Source organism: Callithrix jacchus, chromosome 10 (genome assembly GCF_049354715.1).
Source record: "Callithrix jacchus isolate 240 chromosome 10, calJac240_pri, whole genome shotgun sequence".
Lineage (NCBI taxonomy): Eukaryota > Metazoa > Chordata > Mammalia > Primates > Cebidae > Callithrix > Callithrix jacchus.
In genome coordinates this window covers 11,240,618-11,266,468 of record NC_133511.1, presented here as the reverse complement: position 1 = coordinate 11,266,468, position 25,851 = coordinate 11,240,618, and the positions used below count along the sequence as shown (strand labels likewise).

Here is a 25,851-nt window from a genome sequence, read left to right as displayed (position 1 = left end):
CGCCCCAATCATCTTTTAATGACCCACCTCTCAATACTGCCACCCTGGGAAATATGTTTCTACATGAGGTTTTTTTTTTTTTTTTTTTCTTGGTTAGTTTCTCTTTGAAACAGGATCTCACTCATCACTCTGGCTGGAGTGCAGTGGCACAATCATGGCTCACTACAACCTTGACCTCTGGGCTCAAGTGATCCTTCTACCTCAGCCTCCTGCATAGCTGGGACTATAGGCATGTACTACCACACCCAGCTAATTTTCTTATTTATTTATTTTTTTAAATAGAGACAGGGTCTCCCTAAGTTGCCCAACCTGGTCTTGAACTCCTGGGCTCAAGCAATCCTCCTGCCTCAGCCTCCCAAAGTGCTGGGATTACAGGCATCAGCCATGCCGGGCCAACCTGAGTTTTGAAGGAGGCAAACATTCAAATCATAGCAATGATGAAACAAGCCTACTAAATTTCCATGTGATACTAGCTCAATGAATAAGCTCAAGCTCAATGGGAACATGAAAAACACTTAACATTTAGCAAATGTTCGTTACCTAAGTGAAGTGCAGTTATTAGAGATAGAAGTGGAATTGGGTAAACTCAGGCTAGTAACCAGAGGAGAAAAAAAGAAAGTGAATAATTAAAATGCGGGGTAAGACTGGCTGTGTGCAAACACAGATGAGATCTGTGGGTCCCCAGAAGAGACAATACATTAATTAAAAAAGGGAAGGGAAGATGCTGAGGGTCTGCTCTGATGATAACCTTACTCCCTTTACAGATTAACAGCGAGTCCTCAGTTCAAGCATGAGTGACATAATTAAAGTAAGTTGTTAGCACAATTCACCAGCATCTGTTTACTTGTTTCTATGCTTCCTTCTTGGGAGGTGTTCCAATTACAATGACTCAGTTACCTCCTCCACTCCGGGGGACTGTGAAAAACAACCTTTAAGTTGAAATACTCAAACTATTTGACATTAATCCAAAAAGATGCATTGTTCATCCTTTCAACAGACATTGATTGCCTATCCTGCAAGGTGCTGCCATGGGCTGCGGGAGGTCTGATGCTGACCGGCAGGTAAGACTCCTCTCGTGGAGCTTGCAGCTTAATAAGGGCCAGAGTCGTGCGGCACAGTGCAGGATACAGGGCAGAGGACAGAGCCAGGCTGTCTGAAGCAAGAATGGGACCTTGGACATTTTAGAGCAGTGAATCAGTCCTTCAGGACCATGTGCTCAGTTTTTGCTTGAAATGTAACCACAAAACACACTTCCCAAAGCAGGGAGACATGAGGCTTTTTGTCCTATTATATTCACTTCCCCAGTAGGGCAGATAATTTGTCAGGAATTACAGACCATGACATTCGATACTGTTTTGATCCAGACTAGTTAACTCTAGGGGTTGGGGCCCCATATGTGAGGCAAAGTTGCTTAACTATTAAAAAATAAGACGTATGAGGAAAGATTAAAATACGAGATGATGAAGCTGATTGAAGGAAGTTGCTGATGATTTGAATAATGGCTTTCAGACTTCCAACATGCGTGTGATTGACGTTGGGTCGAGAAGTTTTTTTTCTGAATTTGAGACCAAACACCACTGAAGCAGAGAGGTCTGTAAACAGAGCTAGAATTCTCATCATTATTAGTGATGTTACTAACATTGATACTGCAGTAACAGACATGCAAACAGAACAACGTGCAGTAGAAAGGATGGGAGTACAAATAAGCCTAGAAGCTGAGACTCAAATTTCAATTTTAGTTTCCTTAAAAAATCTTTCTGCTTAGAGACAGGGTCTCATTCTGTTGCCCATGCTAGAGAGCAGTGGTATGATCTTAGCTCACTGCAGCCTTAGCCTCCTGGGCTCAAGCAGTCCCCTACCTTAGCCTCCTGAGTAGCTGGGACTACAGACACATACCACGGTGCTCTGCTAATGTTAAAATTTTTTGTAGAGTCAGAGTCTTGCTATGTTGCCCAGGCAGGTCTTGAACTCCAGGACTCAAGCTATCCTCCAACCTTGGCCTCCCAAGGTGCTGGGATTACAGTCATCAGCCACTGTGCCTGGCCTCACTTTTAGTTTTGAAAGTAGTCAGATATTTCCAAGTTTGGCTGTCAGAAAAAAGGAAAAAGTCCCCTGTGGCCACACGCAGAGGAAGGGCTGTAGACAGAGACTAACACTCTGTTTCCTGCTCTTTATTTGATTTTATTCCTTGAAAAAAACAGATATGAGAATTGCTGATGTGCAGGCCAGCCTGGGCTTTGAAACGTGGGCTTGGAAAAGATTCTGTATTTTCTGTCTGTGTGATGATATGTGCTCCTGCATAGAGCAAGGAAAACAGAACTTACAGGTGGTTTCCCAAGCTCCACAGCCCATCTTTATCACTGCCAGGTAAAGCACTGTCCCTTAAAAGTCAGAGGCAACCAATCAAGTGACATTTATTGAGACTCTACTATATGTCAGACCTGGGCAAGGTAGCTTCTCATGAGGTCGAGCTGGATGACTGGCTGGGATAAAGGATACAGCAAAAACGTGGGGGTCCGACAGGAGGTCGTGGGGGTCCGACAGGAGGTCGTGTGGGTCCGACAGGAGGTCGTGGGGGTCCGACAGGAGGTCGTGGGGGCTACATGCTCAACCACAGGACCTGATCCAAGCTTGTGCATAGACTTTCTGCATATTTTCCTCATAGAAAATAAGAGTTTTGCTTATTGTTTCTTTTCTATTCTTGTCAGTTTTGTTTTTTTATGTGTCCTAATAACCATATATTTCATTTTCCACCCATCCAGACTCCTTGCTCCTTCCCATTTGGTCTGGGGAGAACTCATAAATGTCATTGGTCACAAATCCACTCTCCACGCTCACCAGAGTCACAAACCCACTTTCTGGTGGGTTCACAGCCATGTTGTCATAGTCACAAGACACGGCATCTGGAGTAGCTTCTCCCGAACACACTCGGAATGAGATATTCTTCAAGTCTGGCCGGGTCTCAGCCAAGTCAGCTTCGCTTTGTTTTCTTATGACATTGTAGACCTCTAGGTCTGGGCTGTTCTCTTGGTGAGGAGAGGGCCAGATGGTGTGTTGCTTCTTTGTGTTAGGGTCTGGCTGCTCTCGTTTTCTAGGAAGAAAGAAAACAAGGGCTGAGTATTTCAGACCAGGTGATTGAGAATACCCCTGTGCTTCCTGTTCAGACTGGAGGCAGCAGCCCTGGGCAGTCACCTGCTGCATGTCTCACCTATGTAACTTACAGGCCAGGGCTTCAAGGTGGGAGGGAACCAACCAGGGAGACGTTATGTTCAAAGTGATTGTGTATCTGTCATTCACTGCTGCCCAAGAGTGGTCAGGGTTATTATCCTGGGGTCCCTCGAGTCCCTGGAGGGTCCAGGGATAGAACTGAATAGAAAAAAAAATCACATTACAAAGCAAACAAACAAACAAACAAAAACTCAGCTGGGTGCCATGGTTCATGCCTGTAATCCTAACACTTGGGGAGGCTGAGGCAGGTGGATCACTTGAGCACAGGAGTTTGAGACCAGCCTGGGCAACTTGGTAAAACCCCATCCCTACAAAAGATACAAAAATTAACCAGGCATGGTGGTGCACACCTGTAGTCTCAGCTACTTGGGAGGCTGAGGTGGGAGGATAACCTAAGAGGTCAAGGCTGCAGTGAGCCATGATGGTGCCGCTGCACTCCAGCTTGAGTGACAGAGTGAGACCTTGTCTCAAAAAAAAAAAAAAAAAAACCCAAAAAACCCAAAACAACAAAAAAACTAAACTCATCCATAAGTGAAATTCAGCATGTCCTTCCATTATGAATGTAAGCAATAAAACAGAGCAGGATTAATAATATCTTTGACTTGATCACTACTAGAAATTATATTTTCATATCACAGTTATAGATGTCTTGAAATATTTTACCCTTATCTCTACTTCACAATTATAATAATTATACCCAGCACTAAATAAAGACATGTTAATAAAGGAGTACATGTATTACTAATCACTATTCATTTTTGGAAATATTTTGCTAAACTATATAACAGTATGATTGCTCCCTTTGTAACCCAATGTATTGTATTTTATGCTTTTAAAATATTGTTCTGGGCCAGGTGTGGTGGCTCTTGCCTGTAATCTTAGTACTTAGTGGGGCTGAGGTGGGCAGATCACCTAGGTCAGGCCAACATGGTGAAACCCATCTCTACTAAAAATACAAAATTAGCCAGACATGGTGGCATGTGCCTGTAATCCCAGCTACTCGAGAAGCTGAGGCACTAGTATCACCACCACCAGGAGGTGGAGGTTGTGGTGAGCAGAGACTGTGCCACTGCACTCCAGGCTAGGTGACGGGGCAATACTCTGTCTCAAAAAATATATATATAAAATAGTAATAAAATAAAATAAAATAAAATAAAATATTGTTCTGGAAGGAGTCTATGGGCTTCACCAGGCTGCTGCTGGGGTCTGGGGCACAAAAACCCTTGGGATAGACAGACACCCCAGCTTTAGAGTCACAATTCCCAAATCCTGGTGAACTGCAGAATAGATGGTCAGGAAGGGAAATCAAGAACCAACTGCAGAGTAAGCAGTTGGAAAATCTACTTGTAAGTTTTTGAACTAAATTCTACTTTTAGATTCAAAGGAAATAACTAATAAAATAATCCTATCAATAGCTATCATTTTGAAGTGCTTAGCATATGCCTATTCTGCAAGCATTAACTACCTTAATACTTATAATAATCCTGTCAGGAAGTTACAGTTAACTGAAATAGATTTTACGTTGGAATCTTACTAATTCAACTCAAATTGATCTTTAAAAGGAGTCAAATCTTAAACTGGGCCTTAGTTTTCGAGTTGAAAAATGGGAACACTAGACATCTTCGCCATATACCATGCTGATGGAGAATAAAAAGGTAACTAAGAAGAGCTTTCAGTACCAAAAAGAAAGAAAGAAAGAAAGAAAGAAAAAAAGAAAGAAAAAGTAGCACATGATCCTGACCATATACAGATATTGTTGATGCCACCTAATGTAGCTATTTTATAGCACTCTATACTTGTGTACTGAATTAAAAGAAAAGTCAATTAAAAGGAATTTGGCTTTTTCATTTTGAATTAAGTGGTTTAGTTTCAGATGTTTTGCAGAACGCTTTGCAACAGTCATTTTTCACGTGGCTCACTATTCATTTCTTCACTCAGCCCACAAGCATGTTCAGAGCGAGGGCATACATTCAAGAGAGCATTTTTGCTGGGTGACATGTGGGTGCACAGGAGGTGAATAATGCAATTTCGCCCTTAAGTTGTTTTAAAATCTTCCATATACACACGGTAAAGCATGTAGGATCACTCTCTTAATCACAGCTAAGCACACATGCCCAGTACTTCCGAATGCCCTGGCTTGTTAGAGAATCTACTCTCAAATCTGCAGTGGTGACACTCTTGGTGTTACCGTGGCTTTTAATGAAGTAAACAAGGCAATATGCAAATCTCAAAGAGGGCAGAAGATGCAAAGGTTTACACAGCAAAGGTTTTACTTGCCTTCTACAGATCCAAACCCAACACACAACCGTGGTGACCACAAGGACGAGGAGAAGGGGAATGCCGGGAATGAGGATGTAGGCAAGATTCCAGGCAGCTTCTGAAAAGAAGGAAAGCACATGATCAGCATTGGTTGTTTTTTGTTTTGTTTTTCTGTGCTTCAGAACAGGCTTAAAAAAACATAATAATCAAAAACCACTTGTAACCCCAAATCTACCGAAATTAAAAAATAAAAAACAAAACAAGCCTAATCAAGAGAGAGTATTCCAAAGAGCTTGTTCCTAGGTGATTGAGACACATCTAGCCAATTAGCAGAGTCTTCTGATTTCAACGAATGAGAATTTTCTACCTATCCTATTACCCTAAGTGATAATGAAAATCAGTTTAAATTTGTGGGTCTCTTGCAAATATCAGAAGGGTACTTTTGTTAATTAAGCCTCTTTTTTTTTTTTTCAGAGAAAAAGGAGTCCCTCTTTTTTTGTCCTCCCTTAGTAAAGCAGGGGCCACTGAGGCAGTATTGATGAATATTAATCATAGATATTATGCATCACAGCTTGGGTCTTTCTGCTCTTATTTCTCTACATTTTCTCTCTCAGCCCTCACTCCACCTCACCCCGCCTGATCTCTGAGTGGCTCCCAAGTCTCTGTCTTCTTGCAAATTTTTCACCTCCTGTCTGATCACCCCAGTCATCTTAGGATAGTTCCATTTGCATATTTCATTGACGAAGCCTAGCATTTAGTATAGCTTTTTTAAAGCCACACATGCCCTGTCTATTCTATTAGGTAGATGTGGGAAAGGACAAAGTAGGGAGTTCAGCCATGGGTCATTTGTGATCAAGGGAGTCTCATTATTCATCTTTCCCAGGAGAGTTTCGTACAGACCTCTACTTTCTTTAAATGTTTTTTTGGCATCTTCTTCCTGTGTTTCTCCTAGAAGTACAAGTGTTGTCAGCTCTGTTCCCTCACCTGGAGAGAGACACATGGACTTGTGAACTTGGAGAAAGGCATCCTAATTCATGTATTCTTTGAGGTCCTACCATGTTCAAATTGGGATGCAAAAAAGCAGTAGCGATTTGACCAGCACCATCTATAAACATAGAAAAGTAAAGGGTTGAATTTGTTGCCCTAGAGGTTTAATTTGTCTGTCTTTTTGGAGACCCTTGCTGTCAAGAATCTGGTACCAAAACAATCAACAGGCAGCTGACATCAAGGTACATAAAATACCAAACTGTCAAGGGGAAGAGCCCATGAGTCACTTCTAGGACATAAATGATCAGTTTGGCTCATTTTTTGGGTCTCATTAAATTATTCCTTTCATATTGTCAATAATGACAAGTAACACCCCAAACAGAAATTGTAACTGTTGCTGAAATGGAACTTGTAACTGTTGCTGAAACGGAATTTGTAACTGTTGCTGAAACGGAATTTGTAACTGTTGCTGAAATGGAACTTGTAACTGTTGCTGAAACGGAATTTGTAACTGTTGCTGAAACGGAATTTGTAACTGTTGCTTTTCAGCTGTGAGGGAAACAGACACCATTAGAAAGAGAGATGACTAAATTAGCTGTCAAGGCCAGGTGTGCCTATACCTGTCCCAACTGCCTGGGTTAATACCAGAAGTTTTTCTGTTGAATAATCTGGTCCAAAGGACATATGGCTTTAAACCTGTGAAGAAGGGATATTAAACAGCCCCAGTTAACTCAAATTTCAAAGGACAGGCTTACCTTCAGCTTCTGTAGAAGGAACTATTGGTTTCTCTGCAGCAGAAAGAAACAAAACCAAACATAATAAGTAGTTTTTCAAGGCATCTGAATGAAATCAGCCACAGCTTGGTACCCATTTATTTGCTGATTCCTCCAATAAAGTTTATTTGTTCTTATCAGATATCAGGAACTGGGCCAGTAAATCAAAAGAATTGCTTTTGCGCAAAGACTAACCTTCCCCAGCTTTATTTCAGTGCTTTTTTTATTTTTCAAAAAGTATTTAGAAACCTTTAAATACGATAATTTCCAAATATACAAAAAAGTAGAGACTGGTGAAATGTACCCTGTGTACACAGCTTCAACTCCTATGGATATATAGCTAATCTAATTTCACCAACAGCCTACTCGAGCTCTCTCCTTGCACTCCTGGCCTGGATTATTTTAGAGTTGTCTAAGATATTTTATCAGTTTATAGTAGGAATGTTTTAGAGGGCAACAAACACTGATCTCCAAGTACTGGAAGTGTTTAGGGGCTCAGTAGACCACTGGCCAGCACCAAGACAGAGGCTGGTGATCTAGAGCTCTGAGGTACTGTACTCAGTATTTCAAAGTGTCTTGAGAATATCAGATTTAACAGACAACTGACATAAAATGTTTTTGCTTTTGACTGGGAGTATGTCCACCTGTTGTATTGGCAATAAGTCTCTTATGCCAATCAGATGCTGTGGTGTTCCCAGGGACAGGGTCTTTGATGAAAAGACCTTAAAAAATCACAATCCGAAGGTCAGGATGTCAAGCCCATTCTGAAGTTTCACTCAGAAAGGATGCAAACTTTAGTCATCTTCCCATAAGTGTGTGTGTATGTATAGGTGATGTAAACCCACTTATTTTTATTTATTTATTAACAAGTTCATCATTTAACAAGTCTGAATTCATTTTCACCACATGGTATTATACACGGTCATCTGTAGAAACAGATTTCTTTTCAAACAGAGTTTAAAAAAGTCATAGATAGATACTGTGAGTTCTGTATAAACTGGTTAGATCCTTTGTTTTAACTTATAAGCCTCAACTTCACCGCAGAATAAAGAATGTAGGCCAACAAAAGCATAATCGGTCACTTGTATAGAACAGTATTGTTTCTATAATTTGAAGCTTTCTGAATGGATGGGTTCAGGCCTGATGTAACTGTAAAAAGATTACTTAATGAATAGACTATATGGAAATTGTACAAAATGTTATTACCTTTAATCATGAGTAGCTTAAACAGCACTGTATCACTAATTACTATTCAAAATCAAGAACGTATTTTTGAATCCCCAGGAAGGTAGCATGTATACACAACCATACCACCTTGTACTTAGGGGTGTGTCAATACATAATTCAACAGAAACTTTGGCTTTAGGAAAGAGTCACAGATATTTAAAAGAATGGCTGTAATCGTCATTTTAAGTATACGGTAGGGGAAAAGCATGCTTTAATTAAATATACATCATACCGGTGATGCTGGCAAGGTTGAAAGTCACTCCTAATGTTGATAGCTATAAAAACTAGTTTGTACATAACAAGAAAATGAGAGGAAAAAGCAGTCTCTTTGAAACAAAATTCTCAAATAAAAAATGTTCACAGTGGTTCATATCAACAGTATGCATTTTATGACAAAAACATGTAGATTCAGAGCACCCTCGGGCAGTATTGAGAGGTGGGTCATTAAAAGATGATTGGGGCATGAGGGCTTTGCCCTCATGAGTGGATCAATCCATTCCTAGATTAATGGGTTTTCACAGGAGTAGGACTTGTGGCTTTATAAGAAAAGGAACAAATTCTCAAATAAAAAATGTTCACAGTGGTTCACATCAACAGTATGCATTTTATGACAAGAACATGTACAGATTCAGAGCACCCTAGGGCTCTCTTTGTGTCCTAAAGGAAATGAGCATTTACATGATTACAGGTTGTACTGAATTAAAAGATCAATTGTACACTTACCCCTTAGAAAGGATAAACTGTCCTGGGGTGCACAGCTTTTTTTTTTTGAGACAGTTTCACTCTGGTTACCCAAGCTGGAGTGCAATGGCGCGATCTCGGCTCACTGCAACCTCTGCCTCCTGGGTTCAGGCAATTCTCCTGCCTCAGCCTCCTGAGTAGCTGGGATTACAGGCACGCGCCACCCTGCCCCGCTAATTTTTTGTATTTTTAGTAGAGACGGGGTTTCACCATGTTGACCAGGATGGTCTCATCTCTTGACCTTGTGATCCACCCGCCTTGGCCTCCCAAAGTGCTGGGATTACAGGCTTGAGCCACCGCGCCTGGTCCACAGCTTTAACACCATCATTAAAACTGTTTGCAAAAGGAATAGAGAATTAAAACACTTTTTGGAGTGAAGTCTTTCATTTGCTGTTATAACCAGCAAATACCATTCACTAAATCAAACACGGAAGGAAGGGCCCCCACAAACACAGATCTATCTGAGCAAGCTGACCAGTACACATTACAATCTTAAAAATGACGGTCATATATTCTATGTTAGAAGTCCCAACTAGGCAGTGTCAAAATGACATCTATTTCTTTGCTTGTTTTGTGATCATACCCCTTGGAGGTGTTACAGGTTTCGTGGCATTTGGCTTCTTCTTCTCTGCAGGCTTTAAAATCTGAAAAGAACACATTAGTGTTTTGTCCACACTCATCATGGCACCTGCATTGTCAAACTCTCCACAATCATTGTGTGCAGAAAACAGAGTGACCAACTGCCTCTTTGCAAAAAATTCATATCCATCTTCAACCACCTGATGGACTCTACATATAAGATCCAAATCGTGCTTATGGAGAAATTTTTGCAACCACTTCTTCACCAAATGTGAAGGGCACTCCTCTGTCATTTTCACCCCAGCCTAAGATCTTTATTGGGGTCAGACCACAAAGGATCACAGAGAAGACCTTGACCTGGTACATCAGTTGGTCGCATAATTCTCCGAATCTGCTCCATAGATTGAAGATCTGGCGATAAAGATAATTCTCCATCACAGCAGAATATCTTCTCATCCACGATGGCTGCTATCGGTAAACAGTTAAAACGGTCTGTGAAAGTTTTCCATAGTTTAATGTTGTATCTTCTTTTACATTCATCATAAAATCCATAAATTCTGTTGATGCTGGCACATTCATGGTTCCCTCTGAGAAGAAAACAATTCTCAGGATATTTGATTTTGTAGGCCAGGAAGAGGCAGATTGTCTCCAATGACTGCTTTCCCCTGTCCACATAGTCCCCAAGAAACAGGTCGTTGCTTTCTGGCGGGAAACCACCGTACTCGAAAAGTCGCAGCAAATCGTAGTATTGCCCATGGATGTCACCACATATTTTGAGTGGTGCTTCAAGTTCTAGTAGGATGGGCTGACTGAGAAAGATCTCAGGAGACTTTAGGCACAGTCCTCTGATTTCATTCTCCTGAAGCTGGACATTCTTACCAGGCTTGGACCCTCTCACTTCCGGCAGCCGTTGGATGATGCTGTCGATGTTGAGTTTGTCTAAATCCGCCATCGCCCTCCCACCGCCGACCCTCCCTCAGCGGCGCTGCTGCTGGCTCGCGCCCAGGACTCACACCCCATTCCACAAGCAGAGGCGGTGGTGGGGCAGGGGTAGCAGCCTAGGTGGGTCCCCCCTCAACCGCCCTGCTCCCTGCTTCCTCCTTCTCTCCCCACTGGGACCACGAACAACCCATTTATTTTTAAAAACCCACTTATACTATGCCCACTATATGAGAGAAACAGTTCTAAGTGTTTTTTTTTTTTTTTTTGAGATGGAGTCTTACTGTGTTGCCCAGTCTGGAGTGCAGTGGTACAATCTTGGCTCACTGCAATCACTGTTTACCGGGTTCAAGCAATTCTCCTGCCTCAGCCTCTGAAGTAGCTGGAATTACAGGCATGTGCCACAACACCTGGCTAATTTTGCATTTTTTTAAAGTAGAGATGGGGTTTCACCATTTCGTTTAGGCTGGTCTCAAACTCCTGACCTCAAGTGATCCACCTGCCTCAGCTTCCCAAAGTGCTGGGATTACAGGCATGTGCCACTGTGCCTGATCTCTTCTAAGTGTTTTACAAAAATGAGCTCAATTAATCCAAATAACAGCCTTGTGAGGTGACCTTATTATTATTCTGGTTTTGTACATGAGGAAACCAGGATTTGGGGAGATTAAGTGACTTGCCTAAATCTCACAGCTAATAAGTAGCTGTAAAGGGATTTCAACCAAATAAATTCAAATGAAAATTAAAATAATAAGGCGACATAACTGTGCTCAGCAGCAGAGATAAAACAGCAAATGAGAAAGAATCCCAGCCCTCTAAGGAGCTTATATTCTACAGGATGGCAATAAAATCTGGAAATACAGGAGAATATTAATTAACGTTGATTTTGTGACATTACACCGGCATATGTAATATGATCTATTCAATACACGATCTTCTCATACTGTTGTCCCTCCGTACTTCAATCCACAGTGCAAAATTAAACAGCACATGAATGCAGCGTTCACACCAATCCCTGCATGTGCATCTGCGTTGACTCATAATTGGTTTCTGATTTTTGCTGAAGAGGCCTGTGCCTTTAGCATACCCCAGAAGTAAGCAAGTGTTCAGATATCACTAGCATGCCACCTACTCTACATGATTATATTCTCGAATCTAGTTTTCTATATTACCAATCGCCCAGTTTCTTGCCACTCTGGTATACTGGGATGATGCGCCCTCCTGCTGGAACCAAAGAAGTGAGCTTCCCTAACCCACCAAGTGGTTAAACAGGTAAGTTTCCAGACTTCAGGCCAATGATGTAGTGGAGGGGATAGCCTTGGGCAGTTAAAGTACTGTGTGTGTGAGGTGCTACAATCCTTACAGGAGGGGCATCAAACCTAGCTTTGAGGGGCGCTGGAAGGCTTTTCAAAGGAAGTTGCTTTTTTATTGTCTTATTTTGAAATATTTTCAGATTTATGAAAAATTTCAAGAATAGTACAAAGAATTATCCCATATCCTTCACCTTATCGTTTTATCACATTTCATTTACTTAATTATTCTCCTTCTCTCTTATCTCTCCTCTTTCTCTCTGCCTCTCTTTGTGTCACATACACATATGTTTATGTGTGTGTTTGCGCATACATGCATACACACACACACACAGAAACACAAACACATATGTAACTTTGTTCCTGCAAACAAGTTGCCATCATGGTGCCCCTTTACTACTAAACACTTTCATCCATATTTTCAAAGGGAGAGGGGCCTTTACATATATAACCGCAGTACAATGATCAAAACCACGAAATCAACATTGCTATAATACTATTTTCTAATCCACTGACCTTATTCAGATTCTACCAATTTTCCTAATAATGCCATTTAAATAAAATCATCACATCATGGTCCAGGATCCAACCCAGGATCACCAGTTGCACTTAGGAGCTGTTAGGAGAGAAGGTGTTGCCTGATTTGAAGCCAGAGGGTGAGAATGAGTTGGCTGGGAAAGGGGTGTTTTAAGCACAGGAAACAGCAATTAAGAGCTCTTGGGGGATTCCGTTTGGTACAAAGGTGTTGGAAAAGTATGGGGAAGGAGTTAGAGTGGTGAAAATTGAACTGGACAGGTTAGCAAGGGTCTGGTCACGCTGATCCTCTTCCAGCATGCTAAAGTATGTGAACTGTTCTGGGCAGGGGTGGCCACATACAGGTAGTGTGTTAGTTTTTCTCCATGTGCCCACCTCCCTCTGTTGGATCCATTCTTTGTCCTTCTCTGTGCGTTGGGAGGTTAAGCTCTATAAACTGTTTCAATGGGGCATCCTTGTTCCCTCGTCCTTTGGTCTCTAATTGGACTTAGACAATGAGAGACAAAGGCAGAAGATCAGAGGATAGGAGGAAAGAGAGGTCTCAGTGGTCATTCCCCATGCCCCCATCCCACACCAGCATGGTTTGATAGTAGCTGCATTTTGTGGTAATGGCTCCTGTTAGGTGGGTCCTCCTTCATGACCCCAAGATTTTCCTGGGTTCTGCTAAAACCATTCCCTCCTTTTACTCCTTTAGGCCTGGGAGTAACAGTTTCCCACTGTAGCTAGTCCCTGGATATTTTACCACCTCTGTTCTTCGCCTGCACCTCAGCAAATGTCCTTTTTATTACACTCTCTTCATTAAATCCTCTGTGTGTGCCATCTTTTTCCTGCCAGCACTCAGTGTAATAGCAAAAGTAATGAAGAATGTGATTTTTTTTTAAAGTGCCAAGTCCAAGAATAAAATGATATTAAAGCAAATTTCAAAATATCACATTTCAAAAACTGTTAAAGGAAGTGCAAAGACTTAAACCACGGAGCTATTAATAATAGAATATAATTAACAAAAGTGATGGAAAGCCAGTTTGTAACTAGTGCTTTGCTTTCGCTGGTTCATAATGGTGACTTGCTAAGCCTAGGTCTTTGCAATCTCCCTGCCTGAGACAACGCTGTATGGTGGGGACGGCCAGGTCACTGGAGAGAATAATTCATCCAAGAGGATAAGAAGAGAGAAAAACATCTTTTAGCAGGAAAAACTGCCACCAAACCATAGTCCAGTTCAAACAACTTAAAAATGACAGGATTACTTAGTCCCAAACTAGATATAACTAATAAGTCACTCTACTCCTATCAAGAGAGAATGAAGAGCTGGGGTTAAGCTGTTGGCATCAGGGAGGTGAGGAACTTCAGGAGCAGATTAAGAATCAGTTCAAGTTCAAATATGTCAGTTATAATGGAGAAGTCTCGGAAACCCCAGTATAGTGAAACTACAGGCTTGTAGCCAGTTTAAAACCCTAACAGATCTGAAAGCAAATGTAAGTTGAATTTGCAAGGCATTATATACAGGGTGGTCTGGGAATTTAAATCTGCTCATCGAAGTACCTACTACCTCTGCCCAGTGAAAGTGCAATTGGTGTACTCTATCATTTACCTATGTATCCTGCTTCCTTAAAGCCCCAGGAAATAATCTCACAGAGCTGGTAGAAGACTTGTATGAGCAATGGCCAGCTTATTCTAAGCCCCTACAGCCAACCTCACATGTGGAAAGAGTAATCATTTGTGGCTGTCCACTTAGAGGGCTGTTTTATTTCTTGACGTTCTTGTAAGACTTGCTTTATCCCACATAAATTAGACCTTTCCTTTTTCTCGTCCATTGTCTTAATGTCTGATCATCTTTCCTTTGCTAGGATTACTCCTCAGTGAGGAGCTGTCATTACATTGCCCTTTACAAGAACTCCTAAGGTTTTATGTCGCTGGCATTTGCAACAAGCTTTCTCAGAGACCACATGACAAATTCTTGGTATTAGCAGCTGCTCACGAAATGGGAGAGGTTGAGAATTCAGCCACATAGCTTGGGAGAGGATGCGTTACCATCAGAATATTTGCAAATGAAATTGTTCTTCATGTTGCATCGGTCATCATTCCACTGGAACATGTAGGGGCCTCCGATGCCGGCGGGTGCTGATGGCTGATGGTACATGACCACGCAGACCTCGCTGCCGCAGGATGGCTCATCCACATACCAGTTCCTGTAGGAAAGGAATCAGCAGTGGAGGCAACTGGAGGAGGATCTCCTAAGATTTCAAAGCCTTTGTTTTCCCATCAAGTCCCACTGAGCCATAAACATAAGGTTCTGCCTCAGAACACCATACAGAGAGAGGGAGGAACTGAAGTACTGCCAATAAGTAGAGCCACAGGCATTCTCATATGGACGTCACAATCAATCATCTGACATTTGCCACGACCTCTTTGCAGGGAGGAACCTGTCACTATATATGTCTGCAAAGTAATTGTGAGAAAAAGCAGCTAGCAGGGGTAGGCTGGATGATCCTATCTCTTTCTTGCTTTTTGCTAATTGGGTTTGTTTGTCTTTTTTTTTTAGAGCTCAGATGCACTAAGAAGAGACATGACTTACCTCATCCAGAGCTTGCCCTGCTCCAATTTCTCCCTGCTTTTCAATAGCCACCAAACTCGGCTTTGGGAAGTAGATAAGAAATTCAAGCACATGAGCAAGGCATTCTAAAACACAGAGGCTGTCAAAACAGGTGAAGAGGTGGGGACAAAAGTAAAAGGACCATTTGGTCTTTTTCAGTTTTTAAGTCGTTTCCACTTGGTCACGCTGATGAGCCCCTCAGCCTCCACCTCCAGATGTCTTGTCTTTGTCTCCCTTGCGCCCCAGAGGGGTGCATTAGCAACCTTACACTACTATCCAGTGGCACTTGAAATTAAATGGTGCTGCCACCCAGTTGGATGTGAGGGTGCCAGGGGAAAGTCTTGGATCTTATGGAGAGTTTACATCTGTGAGTATTCACTCCATGTGTTGACTCAGGGATGGGCTTTGTAGTCTGTCTGGTTAGTCACCTGAGCTGTTTTCTTTCTGGGGCTCAGATCTTTTCCTGATGCTCAGAGCAGGCAATGCTGCTCTGCCTAGATCTTGCCAGAGCCCTCCGAAGGAAAGAGACACTAAGAGACAGCTTTCTCTGTCGCACCACAGTAAGACTCTGCTTGAGGCCTGTGTTACTGTCTACTAGAAGAAAGATCCTTTGCTGCACCCACTGGATTGAATTTCCTGGAAAATAGCTTAGCTTACAATAAACACTCCTTAAACACTATGCCTGGACAGCTGGGAGCACCTCATTAGTTATCTCCAGTCCAGATTTCAGCTCTGTTGGGCCTCCTACCCTGACTTGCCTTGTTCTCCTCTGCATTGGCCTTATGGCTTTACATTAGTTTGTCTTATAGGTTGAATATTATGTCTGGCATATAATTTCTATACTTGAGCCAATTTTCAGACCCAGAACTCACTGATAGAGATGCCAGGTTTCCAGTAAGAAGGACCCTGCAACACCATGGCAGGTGCACATGCTAATAACGTCCCATTTTTCCGCTAAAGGGACCCATGGCTATTTACTCAAGTAACCATCCACTGGGGAAGAGGGAATATCCAAATATTACTAGGGCTGTTGGACACAAGGTGCTAGTTGACATAAATACTCAGACCTAAAGTGTCATCAAAGCTACCCATTAGAGGAGGAGCACACTGGGGACAGGTATTAAACAGAGGTCTGGCCCAGGACCAGACCAGTCGTCATTCCCAAGTCCCCAGATACGTGAATTGAATAGACATTTGATAGTTGGTACAGTTCGGCATTGGTTACTTGGCCTATGATGGGCAGGTTGAGCTGCAACATCTCTTGGTCTACTTACCTGTGGGGCAAGAGCTATCACAGTGGAGAATGTCAAGTGGGGAAGCCTTTGAACCTGCATGCCTCCCCACTCCTGCCATGACAATAAACCAACAACAATATCTTATCCAAGGAAAGAAGGCAGGAAGTAGTGTCATCCTTAAAGACACAGAGAATGCAAGAGTGGTGTTTCCCGTTATATTTCTAGTTAATTCACTAGTCTCACTCCTGAAAATACCAAATCCTGATCTTCCAAATAGGAAGATCCTAAAGGCGATAACAGAGTAGCACAGACTCAACCAAGTAGAAGCCCAGTTGTAGCTGCCTGTGCCATATATGGTGTCTTTGCTAGAGCAGGTTAACATGCCCTTGGGTACCTAGTATAGAGATCTGGTGAACACATTCGTTTCCTTCTGTATCAGAAAGATAATCTGAAACTGTTGGAATGGACAATAGTATATACTATGGTCCTGACTCAAGGCTATATTATTTTTTCCCCATCCTCTGTTATAATATGGTGTAAAGAGATCTGGATTTCCTAGACATCTTGCAGACAATCATGCTGGCCTACTGTATTGCTGACATCGTGCTAACTGGAACAGATGAGCGAGAGTGGTTAGTACATTGGATGTTTTGATAAGACTTATGTACTCCAGAGGATTGCAGATAAATCTTATGAAGATTCAGGAGCCTACTACTTCAGTAAAATGTGTGGGTGCCTAGTGATCTAGGGAATACCAGAACATCCCTTTCAAATTAAAGAACAAATGTTGCATCTTGCAGTAATTTGAAGCCTGAAGCATAGCACATGGTAGGTCTCTTGGGGCTCTAGGGGCAGCATATTTCATACCTTGGAATACTGCTCTGGCCCATAAATCAGGTGACATGAAAGACGGCCATTTTTTTGAGTAGGATTCATAGCAGAAAAGAACCCTGAATTGGGTCTAGGCTGTGTGCAAGCAGATTTGCCACTTGGGCCATATGACGCAGCAGATCCTATTATTACAGATGTCAGTGGTGGGAAAAATACTGCCACACTGAGTTTGTGACAAGCCTCAGTGAGAGAATAATAACACAGACACTTAGGATTTTGAAGCAAGGCCATACCATCTGTAGCTGGAAATTAGTCACCTTTTGAGAAACAATTCCTGGCTGGCTACTAGGCAAGGAGCACCAGAGACTACGTAGTACAACCTGCCTATCCTGAGCGAGGTACTGTCAGACACACCTAATTAGAGATTGGGCAAGCCCGGCATCGATCTGGGAGAGGTATATCCAAGACCAAAGAGCACTGTATGAGCAGGTAAAGCAGACTTCCAAGACATCTGCCACTGTGGGACCAGAGCCTCTTCCTTAGCTCACACCTGTGATTGCATGGAGCAATCCCTTATGACTAGCTGATACAGGCAGCCTGAGCCTGGTTCAAGGATCGATCAGCTAAGTATGAGAGTACACAGTGAAATGGAAAGCAGCTGCACTGCAGTCCCACTGAGGTGGCCTTGAAAGCAGTAGGGGAACATCCTCCCAGTGGCCAGAGCTTTAGTTGCTGAACAGAGCTCCTTGGACATCAGTTGGGCACAAATCAAGGCTGAGTTCAGTTGGGCACAAATCAAGGCTGAGTTTAGTTGGTATATCTAATTAATTACTTTGTAAGGAAAGGGAAACTATTGGAGATTAGAATATACAAGAACTCAGGGGTAAGGTAAACAGCATGCCCAGCTGATCAAGAGTCTAAATGGAAACAGACCAGCAGATTGGGGACTAATAAGTTTTGGATGGAGGGATAGGAATATACATAGAGAAGTGAACATAAAGTATGCAACTCTTTCCATTAGATGTTAAAGACCACCAGGGAATATCTACTGTAGAAGAGGTACTGCAAAACCAGGGGGACAAAATAACTCGGCTAGGTAATGCCAGCCAGCCTGTTATCAGCCACCCCAGTGCTAGTACAATAGAAACTAACAGGCAGTGGCAGAGATGAAAGCTGTGCATGGGCTCAACAGATTGGCCCTCACTCACCAGGGCTAATCTAGTTACTGCTACTGCTGAGTGTTCAACTTCCAGCAACAGAAACCAACGCTAAGTCTCTGACACAGCACCAACACTTGAGGACACCAGTGTGGCACCTGGTGGCAAGTTGAATACACTGGACTTCTGAAAGGGGCAATAATTCAAGTGCCCTTTATACAGTCCTCTGTTCCCAAGAATAAGAATACATGGGCCTGGGAGCCAAGGGGTAGAAGCAGGAGTGGGTGCACTAAGATACATGCTGATGTGCTGCCTTAAATATAATAGGTAAATACACACACACACACACACAAACACACAAATATATATATACACATAATTTTTAAAATTTTGGGGGTACATAGTAGGTACATACTAAAGAATATGTTTTAAAATCATCATTCTTTTGATGAGTTTAGACTGTTTCCCATATGACTGTTTACCATTAGATTTTCTATTTTATAAACTGCTCAGGTCTTCTGTCTCTTTATGTTTTGGGGTCTTAGTATTTTATTGACACATAAACTCTTTATCTTAAAAAGATATTAACTCTTTGTTGGATTTGTTACACACATTCTCCCAGTCTCATGCCTGTCTCTTAATTTTGATATTTTTTAGGTGTTTGTCTAGGTCACTGCATTTCTTAGGGAGAGAAGAGGGCAATGTCATGCTGCCAGGGTGGGGTATGAGTGAGTCTTGATGCTGTGTGTTTAGCAGGTCCCTACACACTGCAGCCTTTCTGAGGTCCTACTCTTGGCCAATCCACAGAGTTACATCTTGGCTCTGATTTCTTGCCCATATTACAATTCCTGTGGACTGGAGTCTCACCCTGAGTCATAGCCCCATGGAGCTTCAGTCTCTCAGTGAGGTTCTGGTCCAAAAGGCCAGAGAGCCAGAACCACTGGCTTCAAGCATTGTATGCTGTTGGAACAAGGCTGCTGGGCTGTGCTCACCTGAACAGAGCTCCTTGGACATCAGTTGGGCACAAATCAAGGCTGAGTTCACCACCTGCACTGACTGCTTTGGTCAGCAGCTGTTCTGGTGCTACTTCCCCTTCAGAGGCCTGCCTGGTTGGTCTTCTCTTCCCACTGATCTGGCACTGTGGATCCAGCCTGCCTCTTTTTTACGTTATGTCAAGTGAGTCAGCCGCTCTGGGTTCCACACACTTACCTAAATTGTGATGTGCTGCCATCAGTCCAAGCATAAAGGTCCTGGCAGGCTGTGCTATTGCTTTGTTTCTCCTCATGCCTCCTGAGCCCAATCCAGAAGTCACCATCAGATGCCATGAGGTTTTCAATGAACTTTTCTATCAGTTTCTGTTCATCTTCAGACTCGATGCTGACTAGCTGGCCTCCATCCCTCCTGCAGGCTTCTTTGGCTTCCTCAAAGTTCAGTCTTTGGGAAGTATCATGGAAGTAAATGACCTTATAGCAAGGCCTCTCTGTCCCTCCCCGGCAGACTTGCTGCCCTAGAGAAAAAAGAAGCAAACCTATTTCAGTGTCTCTAAAAGTGTACTGGGGCAAGGATGCATGGAGGCATCTGAAGGAAGGATCCCTGCGTAGGAATTTTGGGTAACATCAGTGGACTGCTATCACGTCAGTTAGGGTTCTCAGAGCAAATTAATACTCCTTCCAGCACGGAGATGAAGTGATTTAAACTCTGATGTCTTCATTGTGTAGGGACATCATGTTTTGTTTGTTCCATTACAGAATCTTAAAAAGAAGATGTTTTATTTTGACTAACCTTTAGAAGAGAAGTAGATGAAGATTTACCGTTTCACAGAAAGGCATGCAAATAACACTTTCATTAGGGAGTCTCAGGGGATAATGTGGCTTAAAGTGGGGTGTCTCTGGTGGTTCTTTAAGGTAAGAGAGGCTTTCTGAAGTCAGGAATGGGCTCCTCCACTCTGGAACCCTCTGCCTGTGCAGCAGAACTGAGAGTTTACCCAGTCTCTGGTGTAAGCAGAAGCTAAAAGCATCAGATCCATGGGGTTTTCTGCCACTAACAGTCAGTCCCCTGACCTAAAGACAATAGTTAAAGTTTACCGAACTCTATGTGCCATGAACTATCATAAGGGCTTACTTACATACTTTACCTCATGTAACCCTCATCATAGTCCCCTGATGTACATACTGTTTATGGCTCATTTTACAAATGAGAAAACTGTGGCTCAGAGAAGTTAAGTAATTTGGCCAAGATCACACAGTGATCAGCAGCGTCACCAGTGTTAAGCCCAGATCTAATTACAAAACCATGCTAGACCAGTGAACTATAATGCTGGCTCCCCACTGCAGCCCAGGCTCACGTTTTACTGGGAGACAATGTAATATGTCTTGTCAGACTGTTCCCTGATGGGCCGAAGATAATCTCAGACAAACAAATGGGATTTTACCAAGGAGCCAATCACAAATCGCTCACAGTACACACTGCTCTGGCTTGTGTCTGCGTGACTGAAGCGTTGCTGCAACACAGACATTAGGCTCGTTGCTCCTTTTATTCAATCGCCATTTATGAGTGTACACTCTGCGCCTGGCACTGTGCAGGGTGCTGGGAATACAGGAGCAACAGCTACTTCCTAGTCCACAGGAAGACACAGCATTCAAAAAAGGGGACTCAAAAAGTGAAAACCACATATCAACACGGGGAGTAGTCCCCTGCAATGAGAAAGCCAAATCGTGGACTGTGGGTGTGAAATGCTGCCACAGTGCCAGGGGTAAAAGATTTTGGTTTGGGAGTCTCCTCCCAGAATTTCTGGAATCTTCCCATTTTCCCAACTTGTTTTGCAGCTGCGCAGGGAGCCAGATAGCATTCATTATTCCCAACACTGGCCAGCATACAGGGCAAGAGGCCACGGAGAGAGAACTAGTTATTAGTGGTAAATGAGAAAGAGCACATACAGGTTACCCAGAAAGCTCCAGTGTCTTCATTTTCTCTTTCTTCTCTCATCACTTTCATAAAGAAATTCTCAACGAGCAACAAGTTATGAGAGTTCCACATCTCCCTTTTCCTGTCATCCTTTGGCTATTGCTCCTAATAGAGAAACTCTAACCCAGCAGCACATTAGGAGGGCTTAAAAGCCAGACCGGCTTACAAGAAGGCGTTCAGAGAGGCTAAGGCGGGGTTGCCCATCCCGTCCCCGACTCCCGGGAAGGGGGCGGGGCCAGGCACTCGTGATTCCTCAAAGCTGGCTCCAAACTGGGTAGCAGAAAAAAGGCAAATGAGCCCCCAGAAACATATCCAACCTTGCCACCAGCATAACAAGCCGGAGTGGAACTTCCTGACAACCCCCACTTTCCACAGTGGATTGTCAAGGGAAACAGAACACCTTAAGCGAGCTTCCTGTATGGTTCAGGCTGGCCGCACATCCCAAGTCAGCGGGTGAGTGCCAGAGACAGTCAGAGCTGGAAGGAGGCCCGGGGGCCTGTCTGGCTCCCCTGCTTTCAGGAAGTGTCTTTCTCTTCTCGTTTGCAGGAAGAGGAAGGGTTGGAGGGCCTTCTGTTCCCCACGACCAAGGACTGAGCCCACGCAGCCCTAACCCAAGCAGCTCAATTCAGTTTCCCACCTCTTTTGCCGCCCCGCGCTCCTCCCCCATCCTGAAACCAACTTTACATTCTTTAAATTGGGAGGAGGTTCCCTGTCTTTTCTGTCCCATTTAGTCAACCTGTTGGCACCCGCAATGGGGACCCGAGGAAAGGGCACGGATGTTCTCCCCTCGACATGCAGAACAACTGAAAGAGGCCAGAAGCCAGAGCACTGTACCTCCTCTGAGGTCCAAATCCGAGGCTGCGGTGACACAACAGGAGGAAGGAAGCAGAGAGTCATTCCCCGGAGTCAGGCGAGGCTCATCCCACCCTAACTGGAGTTCTTTGTCGATCTCTAAGCGCTCTCATTCCAGGCGCTGGACCCAGCAATCCTCCCCACCAGCAGACACGAGGTGTACCGGATCCAGCATCCCTACCCTGCCGTCTCTGCCGCAGCCTCCCCGAGCCCGAGGTAGGCAGCGGCCAGCTGGCAAGCCTCCCCTGCTGGGATGGTCGCCGGGACTACCTCGATGCATGGAAAGGAGCGGGCCGAAGAGGCACCCACTGAGGCAGGTTTGCCCACTGCCGCACCTGTCCTACATCTTCCAACCTAACCCTGTAACTCTGGGCCGGGAACGGGTTTCGGCCGTTCCAGGACTCGCAGGGAACTGGGCGGCCCCGGGAACTGGAGCGGGTCTTCCACGCCGTGCGACTGCTCCCTGGAAGCCGGAGGCTCCGGAGGGCTGCGACTGGGAGTGGGGCATGGGACGTCTCCCTAGTCCCAAGCGTGGCGGCCCAGAAGAGGGTCGGCAACAACTGGGGTGCAGTGAGTGCATTGGCCGAGCCCGCCCAGGCACCAGCCCCCGCCCCGGCACCGACCCCTGCCCCAGCGCGGGCACTCACCGCTCAGCAGGCGACCAGTGGCGGCCCGCAGCCCCACCAGCAGCCGGGCCAGCACCAAGGCCTGCAGCGCCGTTCCCGGCCGCATGGCCCGACTCGGGTGCGCCCTCCGACACCCGGGCGCTACGGCGTTGGAGCGGGCTGGCGGGCGGCGGCGTGGGCGACAACTGCAACCGCGGCAGCAGCATCTCCCGAGGACCCAAGGACCGCACGGGAGGAGGGGGGAGCGCGCGGAGTCAGTTGGTCGCCCCTCCGCCCGGTGGGACGTCACTGCAGGAGGGCAGCCCCTCTGGCTGTCCCGCCCCCGACAGCGTCGTCCAGCGAGCTCGGCGCCAGCCAGACACTCGGCCAGGCGAATGGGAGCGAGTCGCGGAGGGGCCAGCTCCCTGCCCCGCTCCGAGCTTCCCTGGGAGATCACGCGTGTTTGCCTGAGCCGGAGGAACCCTCCGGTCTCGCTCCTCTGCAGTCTGTTGACGAGTACAGTGTGCCTGAAACCAGCGCCACATCTCACCTCGGTTCCCGGGACCTCAGCCAAGTTCACCAGCTGTGCGGGTGCAGGCCGAAGGGAGAGGCGAGGCGTGGATTCCCACCCGGGGCTCAGCGGGCCGCAGTCCCGGCACGAAGGGCGACACCTGAGGAAGGAATGGTCGATTAGAGAGCAAAGACTCGCGCAGGCAGTGTGCCCACTGGCCGGGAAAGTTATGGGACTCCGCGCGGGTGGCGTCCAAAGAACGCGGCTGAGTTGGAGCCCTCTCGGCTGAACGGAGAGTGGCTTCCACCAGACGCTAAAAGGTGTCTCAGATCCCAGGAAGGAAACGATTCTGGCTTTTGCAGGAAATATGTTGGGAGGTGGGGTCATAGTTAGGGAGTTCAGCCTTGCCGCCCCCGCCCCCCCAGGAAAGAATGAAACTATTATTTCAGGAAAAGCTTCCGAACCCTCAATGTGTGCTGCCTCTTGTAAACTCCTAAAGTAGGTGCGTTTCACTTTGGTTTCATAAACAAAATGCTTTTTAAGTATAGTCAAGTATGTAATCCCAACTACTCGGGAGGCTGAGGCAGGAGAATTGCCTGATCCCAGGAGGCGGAGGTTGCGGTGAGTGGAGATCGCGCCATTGCACTCCAGCCTGGGTAACAAGAGCGAAACTCCGTCCCCCGCCCCCCCCAAAAAAAGTATAGTCAAGTAATAGAGTGAGCCACCCGTCCAAAGATTAAGGTACTAAGTAGCAGAAGGTGGATCTTTCTGCCTTTTCTCTCTCTCTCTTTTTTTTTTTTTTTGAGACGGAGTTTCGCTCTTGTTACCCAGACTGGAGTGCAATGGCGCGATCTCGGCTCACCGCAACATCCGCCTTCTGGGTTCAAGCAATTCTCCTGCCTCAGCCTCCCGAGTAGCTGGGACTATAGGCGCGCACCACCATGCCCGGCTAATTTTTGTATTTTTAGCAGAGACAGGGTTTCACCTCGTTGACCAGGATGGTCTCGATTTCCTGACCTCGTGATCCACTCTCCTCGGCCTCCCAAAGCGATGGGATTACAGGTGTGAGCCACCGCGCCCGGCCTTCTTTCTGCCTTTTCTACCACACCGTGCTGCTGTGAAGCATAGCAGAAGCCCCATCTGGGCCACGACCTCTGGATTTTGGTTTCAGCTTGCTGCTTCTTACCTACTCTTTCCTGCTTTTCAAAACAGCCAAGAAAGCAGTGATGCTTCTAAGGTCTCTAGCCACTGCAGTTCTAGACACACAGCCTGAATACAGGGTGTGGGTGACAGTGGAGTGGGATGTATTTCATTATCAGCTGACAATATGCAGGAGCTCTGCTGTGGCAGGTAACAGTCTGTGGCAGGCCACAGTGGCCTCAACAGGATGAGGCCTGGCCTTTATGGCAAGTTCGTTTATAGCCCTTGCCTATGTCTCAGAATACGTCAATGTTACATACAACACATACTCTTTTTCGAAATTCTTGATTATCAAAACAACCACAGAACTGTTATGGTGAAGCAACTGAGTTGGCATTTGAGGTTCTGTTTCAGATCCTGCTCTTCTTTACTTAATGTCTGTGTGGACTTCAGCAAGGCCTTTTGCCTAAGTTTCACTTAACTGTTGGTAACATTAACAGTTGCCTTAAGAGTTTTGTGTTTGATAAGGCAAATATATATGTAAATGTTCAGATAGCTAGGCACTTAATGTCAATTGAAAAGGATTCATTTCTAATATTATAACATCTATTACAACTTTATTTATTTTATTTTTTTGAGATGGCATGTCACTCTTGTTGCAATGGCACGATCTTGGTTCACCACAACCTCTGCCTCCCGGGTTCAGGTGATTCTCCTGCCTCAGCCTCCTGAGTAGCTGGGACTACAGGCGCGTGCCACCATGCCTGGCTAATTTTTTGTATGTTTAGTCGAGAGGAGGTTTCACCCTGTTAGCCAGGATGGTCTTGATCTCCTGACCTCGTGATCTGCCCACCTTGGCTTCCTAAAGTGCTGGGGTTACAGGTGTGAACCCCTGTGCCCGGCCATCTAATTTCAAATTTAAAAAGCTGTTACTTGGGTCCACATTATTAAATCATGTCCCGACTTCTGGCTTTGATACCCTGAACCTTGGTTCAGATGGACTTTGTTAGGGAATACCGTCATTATGGTAGATTACACTAATGACCCCGATTCTGCACATCTCCCTGTACCTACATCTTTTACGGTATGGCTTTGCAGTTTCTCTTACTAAAGAGGCAGAGTATATTTCCCCACCTCTTGTGTTTGTGTTTGGCCGTGTGAATGACTTGTTTGGCTAACAGAATGACCGAGTTCTGAACCTAGACCAGAAAAGACTTCATATTTCTTTTGCTTCTCTGCCACTCTCTGGGACAAACATACCTTAAATATCCCACTGGTCCATGTGTATCCCTGAGAAGATGGCAAATGGAGCAGGGCTACCTCAGGCAATTGACAAACTTATAGTAAGAGGCAGAGCTGCTCTAGGTGCTGTAGCTTGAATCACAGTTGTCT

At 44.8% G+C, this 25,851-nt stretch overlaps 1 protein-coding gene and 1 pseudogene across 7 annotated transcripts; both read right to left on the bottom strand.

The window, feature by feature from the left end:
• Positions 1-2,156: 2,156 nt before the first annotated feature.
• On the bottom strand, positions 2,157-23,646 carry LAYN (layilin). Of its 7 annotated transcripts, XM_035264492.3 has the most exons (8): positions 22,851-23,085; positions 22,186-22,209; positions 19,597-19,894; positions 14,603-14,760; positions 7,230-7,262; positions 6,388-6,471; positions 5,506-5,605; positions 2,157-3,091 (listed from the first exon to the last, which is right to left on the bottom strand). In XM_035264492.3, the coding sequence occupies exons 1-8, from the start codon at positions 22,933-22,935 to the stop codon at positions 2,728-2,730; spliced, it is 1,146 nt and encodes a 381-aa protein (XP_035120383.3). In that variant the 5' UTR covers positions 22,936-23,085; the 3' UTR covers positions 2,157-2,727. The 7 variants fall into 7 exon arrangements, with proteins under 7 accessions (XP_035120383.3, XP_035120385.3, XP_078195536.1 ...); XM_035264494.3 differs by lacking the exons at positions 22,186-22,209; positions 22,851-23,085 and adding an exon at positions 23,359-23,646; XM_078339410.1 differs by lacking the exon at positions 14,603-14,760.
• On the bottom strand, positions 8,093-10,787 carry LOC100408312 (serine/threonine-protein phosphatase PP1-gamma catalytic subunit-like; annotated as a pseudogene).
• Positions 23,647-25,851: the final 2,205 nt, after the last annotated feature.

Excerpts from the sequence above, each read along its gene's own strand:
- LAYN (XM_035264492.3), bottom strand. The coding sequence starts at position 22,935 with ATGCGGCCGGGAACGGCGCTGCAGGCCTTGGTGCTGGCCCGGCTGCTG. Across the intron at positions 19,895-22,185 it reads GGATTTGGACCTCAGAGGAG|GGCAGCAAGTCTGCCGGGGA; the intron begins GTACAGTGCTCT and ends TTTTTTCTCTAG. Across the intron at positions 5,606-6,387 it reads AACATTTAAAGAAAGTAGAG|AAGCTGCCTGGAATCTTGCC; the intron begins GTCTGTACGAAA and ends CCTTCTTTTCAG.